Genomic DNA, 13,709 nt, shown 5'->3' with positions numbered 1-13,709 from the left:
CAGGCAATTGAGACTCACATGATCCGCAAGTCTAATACGGGACTAACATACATTGCGGAGTGGAAAGGGGGCCTCCTGGAACACAAGATGGGCCACCTGACCTGCTTTGCTGGAGGCATGTTTGCGCTCGGGGCAGACGATGCTCCCCCAGGCATGACCCAGCACTACCTTCAACTCGGGGCTGAAATTGCCCGTACCTGTCATGAGTCGTACAATCGCACTTGTGAGTACCTGTCATTCCTCACTTACAATCTATTCCCACCTGCTTTTATTTGATTCAGTAAGGAAGTTTGCCGTTGCTGCCATTGAAAGAATATCCACTGTGGCTAATGAAACCTGAAGATCATAATTAATATCTAAAAGGAATTTCTATTTTTACATTGAGGCACTGCTTTTTCTCCATAAAAATATTTACCCTTAGTTTGCCAAGAAATAAAAATCCAGGCTATAAAGGTTAAGCCAGTCTGATTTGTTGACCCTGTGGTAGGTAAATAACATTGGGCAACAGTCTCTGTCCCTGTGCAAAAGGAACTTAGTATTTTATAAACCACAATTAATCTTCCCGGTATCTCCATGGAATAAACTGTGTCTGGCTCCTTTCTCATAACATAGGAGTTTGAAGCACAGAAATTAAATAACCTTTCATGACATAATGACCTAGAATTCTCAACCACTGATTTTTCTAGCTAGTTAATAAGGTTTTTTGTGGTTCCTTGTACGTGCCTGGAGGGTGCTCAGTAAATGGTGGTTAAATGAAAGAAAAGGATCATATCATTTTCTAAAATGGACTCTTTCAGAGGACTAAATTTTAAAAGTGTATTGAATATTGCTTATGATATGACGTTTGTAACTGTTCCTTAAAGTGATTGTTTTTGGCATCTCTCTTGAATGTTATGAAGTACTTTTTAGTTTCATTTAAGCCTTGTTCAGGACAATGACACTTGTCACCCATTGCATGTCCTTTAGTTGTGAAACTGGGACCAGAAGCTTTCAGATTTGATGGCGGTGTTGAAGCCATTGCTACAAGGCAAAATGAAAAATACTACATCCTCCGGCCAGAGGTGGTGGAGACTTACATGTACATGTGGCGACTGACTCATGATCCGAAGTACAGGAGATGGGCCTGGGAAGCCGTGGAGGTGATGCTCTAACTTGCTTATGCTTCTTAGAGATAAATGACTCAGGAAACAATGTCCAGTGATGCTATAAATGTAGCATATCAACTTTCATATGATTTTTAAAGCTTTGACCAGCCTCTTTTCCATTCAAGACTGAGTGTTTTCAGTGAAATCACCCTACATCCCTGGCTTCAACTTTGCTTTGTTTAACAGTGATATAAATATACCTACTTTGATATTGAAAGAAATATCTAGAAGGGCATATTATGAAATTAAGTTCCCACAGCTATAGAAATGGTGATCACTTAACTCCACAAAGGGTTACTTGGGGAGAGTCACTCCTGCCTATTCTCGGTTTCAAGAAACCACTGTGTGGCTTTTTCTGTTAGTCTTTGGGCACTGAAATGATGATATATGCTTTTACTTGGAGTAAATTAGCTGCTTAGATCTAGCTTTTAGAAAGAGCCTATAGAAGAACTACTTTGTGCGAGAACATTCCTTCACTAGTCAGGTTTCTCTGAATGTCTATAAGCTTTCCATCTGTCCAGTGTCTTGTTTTGTCTTTGTCACCTCTTGGGTCTCTTCCTGCGAATATGGTGTATCCTTTTCCTACGCGAATCTATTGAACACTTTGTGTGCTGGAACCCAGCAGAGGCACACTCCAGAATCTGCGTCCAACAATGTCTAATTTTAAGAGCTATTATTCTTAAAGGAATGGGAGGAAATTCAGGAGATAAGAATAAGCAAACACTTTAAATACACTCCCTTCTTCTCTAGCACTCTTTGTTAGAAAGTCAGCTGTCTTTAAAACCTGTCCATTAGGAATAACTTCTCTCAGGGAATCTAAAATGAATATTACCTTTGCGTAAAATTTAACTAATATCTTAGGAAGCCGTTGATGAATCTTGCTTATTACCCTCTTCATTTAGTATGTGTCTTATCACTAGTCATCAGTCATTTTGAATAATAGCAATTCTTTAGGCCTCTTTTTTTTTTCTGCAAAGTTTTCTAATTATGTTTAGTCAGTGGTAATTGCAGTTTCTTTAAATTTATGGGTTTTTTCTCTCAAAAATGTATTAAAATTGAGGTTCCTCTAAGCTTTGGTGATGGGGAATTTTTTAGTCTCCATAGGCCAGCAAAGGAATTAAGGCTAATATTCACCTTGCAAATAGCAGTTTAAATTGAAAATATCAGGAATAACATATTTCATCAAGTGTAAACACCATAATTGATAAGTAATACCATTATTTTATATACCACTAAGAAAGTACAACACTAACAATTAAATTAGGACATGCCAATTTTAAAGATGTTAAAATATGAAAAATGTATGATAGAAATTGATCAAAAATGGAAAATAAGTCAGTCTCTATGGTCATGTGGGCAGGAAGTGTTGATTTGCTTGGTTCTTCAGGGGAATTTGTTTGTTTGTGAAGTAATAAGATTGGTTATGTGTTAGGATTTTTATCTGTTGTCAACTTTTAGTGTAACATCTGATATGAAATTGTTTCCCTGTGTCACAACACTAACTTCTGCTAGAACTTGAAATACAGTGGGAAGGGAGGAGTGCTGGGCCTTTGCCTTTTTTAGAGCACAAAAATTATAGACTTAGAAGCTGTGGCAGCACTTCTTTTTCCCTTGTGTCACTCCACTCAGCATGTACACACACACACACCCGTGTTTCAGCCACAGCTGCAGTGGGCAGTGCCCTCACGTGCCGGCAGGCAGCATCCCACAAGCGCCCACTGCTTCCCAGCTTTCCTGACTCAGAGCTTCTTCCCAGGCAGCTGGCTGTGAGCTGGGAAGTGTGGGAGTTAATGGCCCCAGGGGCAACCTTCAACCTATGAGGTTTTGGAGTTAATGGATAACTATCCCAGTCTTCCTTTTTTGAAGAAAAATTCCTAGATGTGTTCCACACAGTTCCTCAGAGGACTTCCAGCAGGAGGGAGCTCCCATTGCACACCGCTGTATTAGCTCAACATATTTCAGTGGCTCTTCTTCCTTCCCTGTTTCACTCTCCTCACTCGCTCACTTCCTGATATCACCTCCCCAGAAAACTTCCTACATCCATTCCGCATCACATGCTCTCTTTTTAGGGAACCCAAGCTAATGCATAGGGGATCTTAAAAATCACCTAGTCCGCCTTCCACTCAATGAAAAGTCTGCTCTCCATATCTTGCCAGATGGCTATTCTTTATCAATTCAAGGACTTTGTAGCAAAAAAGAATATACTACTAATAAAGTAATTCATTCCATATTTTAATGGCTGAAAGTGTTAGCAAGTTATTTCTTTTGAAACCAGAAATTTATAGTGTTCTGTGCTCTGGGGATACTGGGGGGAAAACACCCTCTCTCTTCTACCTTTCACCTGCTCAGTTATCTGAAGTCAGCTCATTCTGCCACCTGTTCCCTTCCTCACCCGTCACTTCCCTCCACCTTGTCCTCATGACATGGTTTCCAGCTCTAGCGTCTCCAGCACAGCCCTGTGACTCAAGAACTTCACCTCTGAGGGTTACTTCCCGCAGCCTGTGATCCAACTTGTTCTTCTTGTAGATTTATAAAGCCCCTGGCATATGTTGAAATTATGGTCACATGACGTTAACCACTCCATTAGCTACCGTTGACACGTCTCTGTTGTTCTGTACTTGTTTCCACCCATGCTTGCGGTTTGTAAAGTGTTTGTCAGCTGTTCTCCTATCTTCTAACAGAGTCCTTCCTTCCCAGCCTTCTTTCGCTGATACACTTGGTAAACCTGCTTTCCATGTCTTAACTAAATTTCTGAATAATAATGTCGAACAAAATATGAAAGTACATGATCCAGCATGCGGTATTAGAGACCTCCTCCACTGGTTACCACCATCCATTCATCACAGGTGTGCAAGCGCTTGTGCACCTACCCGACAGAAAAACATCTACCTGATGGTTCTTTTTCTTTTTCTCAATAATGTCACAAAGAACTTTATTAAATTCCTCCCAATTAAATATGTATAATTAATGTTCTGATAAAGCTCATACTGTGGGTTATACGTATACATTCATATATGTGTAGGTAAATATAGATTATATAGTGTCTATAAATGTAGGTATGTATACATTGTATACTGTCTTTGCCAGTCCACAGTAGTGGATAAGCCTTGTTATATGGGGATTTCTTTTTTTTGTACAGACATGTTTCTCTAGTCCTCTAAATCTGACCTTTTCCACCTGGATGTTCTGGCTCTCAGAGAGGGATTTGTCTTCCACATTCCTTCTTCTGCCCCCCAGGCTTGATCCCTGTTTCTAAACTCTGACATGTCCATTTTATCTGGTTCTACCTTTAAGGTCAGACCAAACTCAACAGGTCAGCCTTGTTATCAGCCTTGTTCCCTGAGATCTGCTCAGAAATCTCTGTGGATCAACTGTGTAGATATCTAACCCAGTAGATAAGAGGATGCTTTTCTAGCCTCACAGTGGTGATTTCTGATGGATTTAACTCACACTGCTCTCTGCTCTCTTACCTTTCTCCCCCTAAAAAGTATGGTCGCTTGGCATCAGGTGTGTCCTTCCTCCTTTGTTTAGAGCTCCAGTCTATCCTTCTGTTCTCTGCTGTTAGCACATCCCAGTCGCTTATGGTCCCTAATAATGTAATCATTTACATAGAATTGAGCTGGTCCCTATGCCTAAAGGTTGAGAGTCCCAAGAACAGAGTGCAGTAAAATGATGTTCTCATCAGACGACGCAGCATAGATAGATACATGAGTGCTTCCACCGCTGAGGTACTGTACAACCAGGGCCTGGTACCAGGGCCCCAGAGAGCTGCTTGTCCTCAGCTTCACAATCTTAAAGTCTTAAAATTTAGACTTGCCATGAAGATTAAAAATCTGAAAGTTAAAAATGCCTCTTTGGCATTTTCTTTTATTTTTTTCTTTTTAATTTACGAAAAGCCTCAAAAAATAAAAGTAGCTAGTCCTCCCTAATCCTCGGAAAGGCCTCAGTCACTGTGCTGAGCATGTCATCTTGTTTTTGCCTCATGACAACCCCATGTTGAGCAAAGGGCCGCCACCTGGGTCCAGGACCCTCTGAGGTCACAGTTCAAGAGTCTAGGGCTGGGATTCAGCCCCTCCTCTGAAACTTTAGGCTGTGTTCTTGACTACTATGACTCACCACATTAGGACTGCGGGAGGAAAAGAATGACTGGGGTGACCTTGAAAAGAGGAGAAATGATTGGGCATTGTCTACCCCCCACAGCAACTTTTTTTCTGTAACAAAATAAGGTCCTTATGGAAATTTGTATGGGAGGAAGGGGTGGCTGTCTTTCATGCCTGGTCCTCTCTAGCTTATCACCAAAGAACTTCAAGGGAAAAACCAAGAAAAAGTTTTGTGGTTATAATCCATTTTTTTCCGGAAATGTCTGAAAATAGGATTTCATTATGTTCCGTAACAACGAATTTTCCCATTTCTTCTAAATCCTGATTTTTTTTTTCATTTTTTACAAATAATTTTTGGCCTACTCCAGTGTATCTGGTATTTGAATTTTTATCAAAAAGAACTTTTATCAAAAAAAAGAAGGAAGGAAAAAAATAATAGGACCTGCAAGTTCCTTTCTGCAGCCTTTTCCCCTACTTGGCTCCTTGTCTGCAACTAAGAATATAATCAAAGCATTTATTTTAACTTGATCTTATTTTCCTGGTGGCTTTTAAAAAGTACCAAATCATTAGAGATTTTCTTTATTCATGCAGCCTGTCAGTTAGATTTCTTTACCCTGGTAATTAAATGCTTCTCCTCGTGGCCCCGTGCACTCTCCCTTCTGCCCTCCACCCATAGTGTGCAAAATCAATATCCTCAATATCAGTATCTGCAGATGGAAGCTGAGCGCTCGGCACAATGTCTCTGCTCACTAGATTTGCCGTATCTCTCTCTCTTTGCTGGGCTCCGCATTCTTAGAGCCATGTTTTCCTCCCAAACCCTTTTCTAGTTAATGAAGATTTTTCTAAGTTAATATAGCATGATGTGTGCTTTCCATCTTCTTGCTAGTTGGGTGAAATGGGGGAAAAATGGGGTGTAATTATGCATGTAAGAAAAAGAGGGACAGGGTTTTGATTCATAAGAGAAAACTGAAAAATGCATGAAAAATGACATGAAAACCTAAGAGTTTTCTTATTAATGGTTTTTTTCTGTGTTCTTTATTTCATCATAAATATTAGGGGGTTCAGTCTTAAACTTTATTATTTTTGTCCACATGCTATGAATTAGAAACAGATTTCTGATGGCAATTTTTATACAATGGAAATTTTTATTTGACTATATAGTTAATAGGATTAGTGGGATGTGATAAGTAGAAAATAACTTTCCTGGAGATGAATATGCCTGCTAACCAGCAAAGCAGCCAGTGTAATTTCAAAGTACAAGGAGCAGTCAACTAAGGGGCAGCTGACAAAGTAGAGGGCAAGTTATTTCAGGTTGTTACCTAAATTTTCATTTATACACTGCCCAACCCATCTCTTTTCCAAAAACTCATTATAGTCAGATAACTACAGGAATATAGGATCCTTTCTCTCTAGATAATTACCGCTGGATTCATCCTATCTTCTTCCATCTCAGACTAAAGAAAAGAAAAATACATTTTGGAAATAGATACCAGCCACATTTTTCTCACTGCTTTCCATTTTCTTCTTTTATATCTGTTTCCAGTATCATGAATTAGTACTCCACAATCAATTTTTAAGAAATAGGATGGTCTGATTATAGCCGCAGCTGATTTTGGTCCAGTGCACTTTCTCAACCAGAGGTTTATCGTCACAGTTGACATTAATAATCTCTCAAGACCAGGGGGTCAACAAACCTTTTCTGTAAGGGCCAGAGAGAGTTAGGCTTGGGGGCCGTATGCAACTACTCAACTCTGCCATTTGTAACGAAAAAACAGCCACAGACAATATGTAAACAAAGGAGCATGGCTGTGGTTCCATAACACTTTATTTACAAAAGCAAACAGCAGACTCGATTTAGCCTGTGGCCCGTAGTTTGACAAACCCTTCTCTAGACCATAGACAGAAATGGTAAAAATCACTGAAAAATTATTCCAAAACTAAGTGTGGAAGTTTTTCTATTCAGGTGAGATATATTGTCCATGTGTCCTGTAATTTTTCATACTTTATTTGCATTTACATTTTATGTTTTTTTAAATTTTCACCTGAAATGGTTACAATCTATCGTTCCATTTGAATCCTCATTTTATTTGAATTTGACAATGCAATAACAAAATTAGTAACAATCGGTTTACTGAAATGTGACCATTTTTTCCCCTCTTCTTTGTAATGTAGGCCCTGGAAAATCACTGCCGGGTGAACGGAGGCTATTCGGGCCTAAGGGATGTTTACCTCAGCCGTGAGAGTTATGATGACGTGCAGCAAAGTTTCTTCCTGGCAGAGACGCTGAAGTAAGTAAAAATTACTCTCAAAACTGAGGCACCTGGCCAGATCTTTGTAGATGTCTGTATCATGAACATGTTCAGGGAATACGAAGTATGACTGCTTCCGAACACCGTTCTGCACGCATGGCAGTAATTGCAGGTGTGTTTTCAGTCATTGTGTAAGTTTGATGACTTGGGACTGCTTTGTGTGGGTCTCACACACAGTACCAAGCCCAGAGTAGCTTCTTCACTCCATGTTAAGGAGTATATCCCCTCAGGGTTTGCTCTACTTCCCTGTTGTCCGTCCTTCTCCACGAGATGCGTGGAGACACTGATGTAGCGTTTGTGGTGTCTTTGTGGTTTCACTGCCTGACGTGGTCTCTCGGGCCTCATGTACTCATGTCTCTCTCTCCAGATATTTGTACTTAATATTTTCTGATGACGACCTACTCCCTCTGGAACATTGGATCTTCAACACCGAGGCACATCTGCTCCCTGTACTCTGTTCGGATGGAAAGGAGAGTGAAGGCAATGAACAATAAAAAGACAATTGATATTTTCTTCTGCTCCATTCCCTTCACTGCATACCTTCATAATTCCTTTTCTGGTGTTCAGGCACATGTTGAACTTTTATTAATAGGTCTGTGATTATTCTAAGTTCTAAAATTGTTTTGCAGTCTTTCATGTTTACCATCAGAAGCATTGACAGACCTAAATTCCTTATCATAGCCCTTATTATTCTATCAGTGGATCACAAGTTGTTCTTTCTTTTCTTTTTTTTTTTAAGTAATCTCTGGAGTTCATGAAGGTATTGTATCATTTTTATTAAACTGAGTAGAATGGTATACCAATGACCTCTTAATTACAATTTTGATTTGACTGCAAAACTTTTTCCTCCTCTATGAGGAGATGATGTCTGCTTTAAGCTGTAATGTTTTGCCATGTTGCAAAAAGCCATAATAATAAATTAAATATTAAAGAAGCTTTTTTCCTTTTCGATTTCATATTAATCTGGTTTGTCTATCCACCAGAGACAGATCTTATAACTGTGACAGCCTCCTTATGCGGGTCTATCATTATTTGATAGAATGTCTTCTAAAATACTTCACTCACATTGTAATTCAAATTAGATGTCATTCCAAAAGGATCATCTCATGTTGACCTCATTTCGTTGGAACCACAGTATATTTTTGTTGGTTAATTATATTAGTGTTTCCTAATTTGTGAATTAGTTCTCAAATTTTGCTTTAAATGCCCTGTGTCATTTCTGGATCGTGTACTGGTTAATTATTTTTTCCATTCCCTACCGCACAGCGAGGTGAGCTTTCAAGTTCTGCAGAGCTCTCCTATTACTGAATTACATTTTTTAAAGGGAAAAGTGGAACTTTTAGTGGGCCAGCTTTTGCTTTTAACTGAATATATGAAGAAATTGGTCTCCCTAAAGAAAGGGTGAGTATTTCATATGGATTTTGGTTTGCATTTCATCTTTAATTTTTTCTCTTGAGAAAAAGAAAGCATTACATTTGGTTCAGATTTTTCAGATTTGAAAAGGGCCCTTTCTCAAAGGTAGTAAATTATTTCATTTCGGTTTATGAAAGCAAGATTTAACTTTGAAAGAAGCTTTGCCAATGTATCTATTCATGCTCAGTTGAGGAAAACCTAATAAACTTTTAGGCCAAATAAGATTATAGTATATTTTGTCTAGTTAGATTCAACATAGGGATCCGGGCTTAGAAGCAATATATAGGAATGGACATTGCCAATCCCTCACAATCCTGGAGCAGATCAAAATAATTATATGATTCTTCAAAGCATTGTTTTGAGATATGAGTGGTTTTCCCAAGAATAGATTTGGTGACATCTTGTGTTTTCTTATCATATCGGTTCATATTTTAACTATATTCCCAGGAAAGGGCTAATATGATGATGTGCATACTGAGGCACAAAGAGTTTGACCACCTGCATTGTTAACTTCCACCGGTCAGATAGATCAGTGCACTGCCATGAGTTAGGCTGAAGCCTATGAAATTGCTGCATTTGTAGTTTAAAACTGTTCAATATAAGCAATTTTATATGGCTCACCCTTATGTTTTTTAGGATAATTATTTTCTCAGATCTCCATAGACTTAATTGTTTTAGCTGTTTCAACTTTTGAAAGCATTTCAAAAGATCTTCCGTTGTCTGAAAAGACCACCTTGTGTGACCTGCTCTTTTTTCAGTGTTGTACATTGGTATATGTCGAAGAATAAATTAATAAAATTAGTAAATGGAAAAGATCCTTTAGTACATCATTATTGCCATGTTAATGTGACCCAGAATAACTTCTTCCACTCATATCTTCAGCTCACCTTATGATATGAAATGAATGGATAGTGAGAGTCCTTTTTTCCCTTTTTGCCTTTTAAAGGCAACATATAAAAGATTATTGCCAAAATTGGGCCATATGTATTTAGATTATAATTTTCATGTGAATGTCCTTGGAGTGGCAATTTGTTATTTATTTTCTCTGCTTTTCAATTTGCTTTGCAAGAGCACAAAGCTGGTAGGGCGTTCTGCAGCAGGTCGGATGCTAAAATCAGGTTGTGTGTATACACTGCACTCTAATGTACCTTTTGTCTGCTAATATAAATAGGCAAGAGGATTGTACTACATGTTGCTCTGCCACTGGCAAGAACAAAGTTTTTCAATTCTAGAACTTGGATTTTTAAACGTAAGTCCCAAAACACCAAAAATGTAAACAAGATAAGAGATTAATATTACGGTGATATAATTTAATTAAGGTTAAATTTTGCATTAGTTATTTTAAACAATTGAAGTCCTTAGGTAGACACTGTCTTTCATTCATTTTCTGCAAAACTGTGCAGCTAAGTTTACATATCTATTCATGTCCTGAAAGGTGAATAATTAAAACAGCACTTAATTTTGTGTTTGTGCATATGTTTTTGGTATACTTTGTGCAATTAATATTACATACATAAGGCGTATGGCAATTTACAGAACTCATTGTTTGTCATGACTCCATATGTATTAGCCACTCTTTCCATTGATTGTTTTTGATTTATACGTAAATCCATTCTGTCATTTCCAACTTTATATAAATCTCTAATGTTATGGGAAACATAATAGATTGACACATAATTTTTAAAAACTATATTTGTAAAATTTCTCTATTGTGAATAAAGCCTTTTAATATATCTCATTTGTTTTGTTTTTCTCCTTTTAAGTAAGCTTTTGTATATGTAGGGTGAGTGCCTACAGTTGCAAATGGAAATGTTAGACCATGATAGTGATTCCATACCAAACCCGGAGATTCTTGACAAGGAAACATTTTCCATTAAAAACTTTAAATTGCAAATAGTTTTGCATACACAGCCTTTGGTTGGTCAAATACCTTTATTAAGAATCTAGCATGTTTAACACCAGGTCATGTGGCGTAGAAGCGGGGAGTTGATGTCAGAATTGGTATAAAGTATGATGATTGTTCTTAAATTTACAATCCAATCAAGGAGATCAGACTCGCTCCACCACCAAAACAAAACAAAACAGCATTGAGTTGTGTTAAATGATGAGTTCAGCTCTGCTGTGGAGGTTCAGGGGAGCACGAGCTTGCTAGGATTTGAGTGGTCGAAGAGGCTTAATAGAAAAGAGAGAACTGCAGCTACAGAAGAGCCTGCAATATTTTTGAAAAAGTCTAGGTTTTTCAAATTCATATTGTACTTTTTAGAATGTTTCAGACATTTTGGTTGCTATTCTCTCTGCCTGGAACTCTTTCCCCAATGTTTTTATGGCTCATTCCTCACTTCTTTCAGGTCTCTGCTCAACTGGCTCCTTATCAGAGTGGCTTCCCTGACAAATCAATATTAAATTCCCCATCACTCTTTGTCCCTTACTTTATTTTCCACTTGTTAGTTTACATATTTATTTCCTTATTTGTCTGTTGTCTGTCTAACACCCCTTAGAAGTGAAGCCCTGTGAGAACAGAAAGTTACTTTACCTGGCCTCTCCCCCTTCACCCCCATCTCCGGTGCCTGGAGCAGCCTCTCCTCTTGGTAGCAATGAATGTTTTGGTGAACAATCAATCAATGAATGAGACTCCGCCTTATATTCATAGGCTTTGCTGCAGCTATTTGCAAGTGTCTTAATAAGCAGTTATTTTAAAAAAAAAAACAACCAGCATTACATAACATGCTGTTGTTTTAAATAAACAATTATAGGAATGGACAATTTTTTTTATTGCTATCTATAGACATTTTAAGGAAGTGTAGAGTCAACTTGTGTTTGTGACTGAAATTGACTCTCAACGAACATATTTTTTAAGCCACTTATATCAGTAAGATACCACATATGGCCCTGTATAGAATATACACCAAAGAAAACTGTAAGTCCTGACTTCTGTAATATAGTTTTGTCAGTGTTACTATTTTAATAGGCTGCTGTTGTTTTCTATGACTTAATCTTATAGTCTCTGTCTCATATAAAAAGATTATTTCAAAAGCATCAGGCAAGGCAATTGGTTTTTCACTTAACATAGAGTTAGCTGAATGGGAACTTTCTGAATTCAATTATTTGTAACACAAATGGTGTCAGTTGTGTTTACTCTGTTGGTGACAGAATTATTGAAAAGGATTCTAAGCATAATTTTTATTTATACTAATTGTCAGCCATCCACAAAGAGATGGCAGCTTGGCAATCAATACATCTAATTTCTCATAATTATATGTAGACAATTAAAATTTTAGGAAAACAAGATAAATCTTCTTTCATTTAAGCACAGAGTTCATGTACCTAATTGCCATTCCAGCTCCCTAGGTTGTGGCTGAAATGTCAGGGTGGGGGAGGGGAATCTTATTAACTCTTTTTAACTGATTTAATGGCCCAAAGACTGATTTCTGTTTGTTCTTGGCTAATTGCCATCCACACTGGCCGACACATGAGTCATAATCTTCAAGAAATATTTGCCAGGCATCAGATATGCATATAAAGTTTTAGAACTACATAGGAATCTAGACAGCATTTAGTTCAATTCTCTTATTTTAAATATGAGGGAACTGCGGGATTTTCCCAAGGTCAGGAACTGTTTTTTATCCTAGCTCTGTGCTGCCATACACAGGGATTTGGTAAGATTTATGCCAATAAAAAAGAACAATGTATGAGAGCATATGTTATATCCAACTAGCCACTCCAAAATAAGGGTGTACATTCAGAGTTCTCCCTTGGAAATTGGTCTCAGGCTGTATTTCTCATGGTGTGGGCTACAGTTCACCTCTATCAGAACCTCTTGTAAGTCTTCCTAAAATACAGATTCCAGAATGTTAACTTAAATTTAGCAAATCAGAATTGTGGTGGAACCCTGGAATATCTATGTTTAACTAGCACTTTTTGTTATTCCTATGCATGCTAAAGTAGAGAACCACAATTTAAGTTACAGGCAGGTGGAAGTCTCAAGACAGCAGAAGAAATAATGAATTAACTAGCAAGTCATGACAAGCATATGTACCTTGTTCTGTATTTGTGTTTCTACTTAAAGGTTTAAACACAACAACTTGAAACATAATCTGGATCACTTTGGAAACATAGATTCATCCTTTTTACAAAAGCATTTATGAGCAGTAAGCCACACACCTATATCTTTTAGAAACAGATTCATATTGAATTTTTAAACATAACTGTTTCTTATCGAGAGAATCTCAAACGTATTAGCTTCAATCACCCTTATTTTTATTCAGTGAGTGTTTCATTTGCTTTCTTCTCTCCCTAGCTGCTTTTAAAGTCAGTTCTCAAATTGTTTCTTCTGTTCTTGTTGAGTTCTAATATGACTGTCACTTACACAGACTACATAGAATTCCTAGTTTGGCCATGTGTCACGTAAATATATAAGATGTTCTTGGAAATGACCTCTGAAAAGCCCCTTCATTTTCATCCCAATCCAGGTGTTTTTACCTGGTTGCAATGCTAACCATCAAAGATGTGTTTGCTCACCATTATTATGATCACTTTGAATCCCCTTAAAGCATGCCATTGCTCACTGAATAAATTAACGTAAATTTGTGTCACACATCCATTTAATTCCCCAGTGAATGCAAATTACCATGAAAGCTTACAAAACAGTGATAGATGTACAGCTTTTTAATAAACTATTCCACGTACTAGGATATTTTGGCCTTAGGCTATGAGCACATATTAATTCATAAATCTGCAAACAG

General features: G+C 37.7%; 1 protein-coding gene across 2 annotated transcripts in view; it reads left to right on the top strand.

Annotated features, from left to right (window-relative positions):
* Positions 1–10,700, top strand: part of MAN1A1 (mannosidase alpha class 1A member 1) — a 161,733-nt gene extending 151,033 nt beyond the window's left edge. For both annotated transcript variants that reach the window (XM_070496096.1, XM_014840057.3), the window contains exons 10-13: positions 4–223; positions 967–1,139; positions 7,418–7,533; positions 7,922–10,700. In XM_070496096.1, coding sequence (XP_070352197.1) covers positions 4–223; positions 967–1,139; positions 7,418–7,533; positions 7,922–8,048 — 636 coding nt within the window. In that variant the 3' untranslated portion in view covers positions 8,049–10,700. The remainder of the gene's footprint in view (positions 1–3; positions 224–966; positions 1,140–7,417; positions 7,534–7,921) is intronic.
* Positions 10,701–13,709: the final 3,009 nt, after the last annotated feature.

Source organism: Equus asinus, chromosome 24 (genome assembly GCF_041296235.1).
Source record: "Equus asinus isolate D_3611 breed Donkey chromosome 24, EquAss-T2T_v2, whole genome shotgun sequence".
Lineage (NCBI taxonomy): Eukaryota > Metazoa > Chordata > Mammalia > Perissodactyla > Equidae > Equus > Equus asinus.
This window is presented reverse-complemented; position numbering and strand designations above follow the sequence as displayed.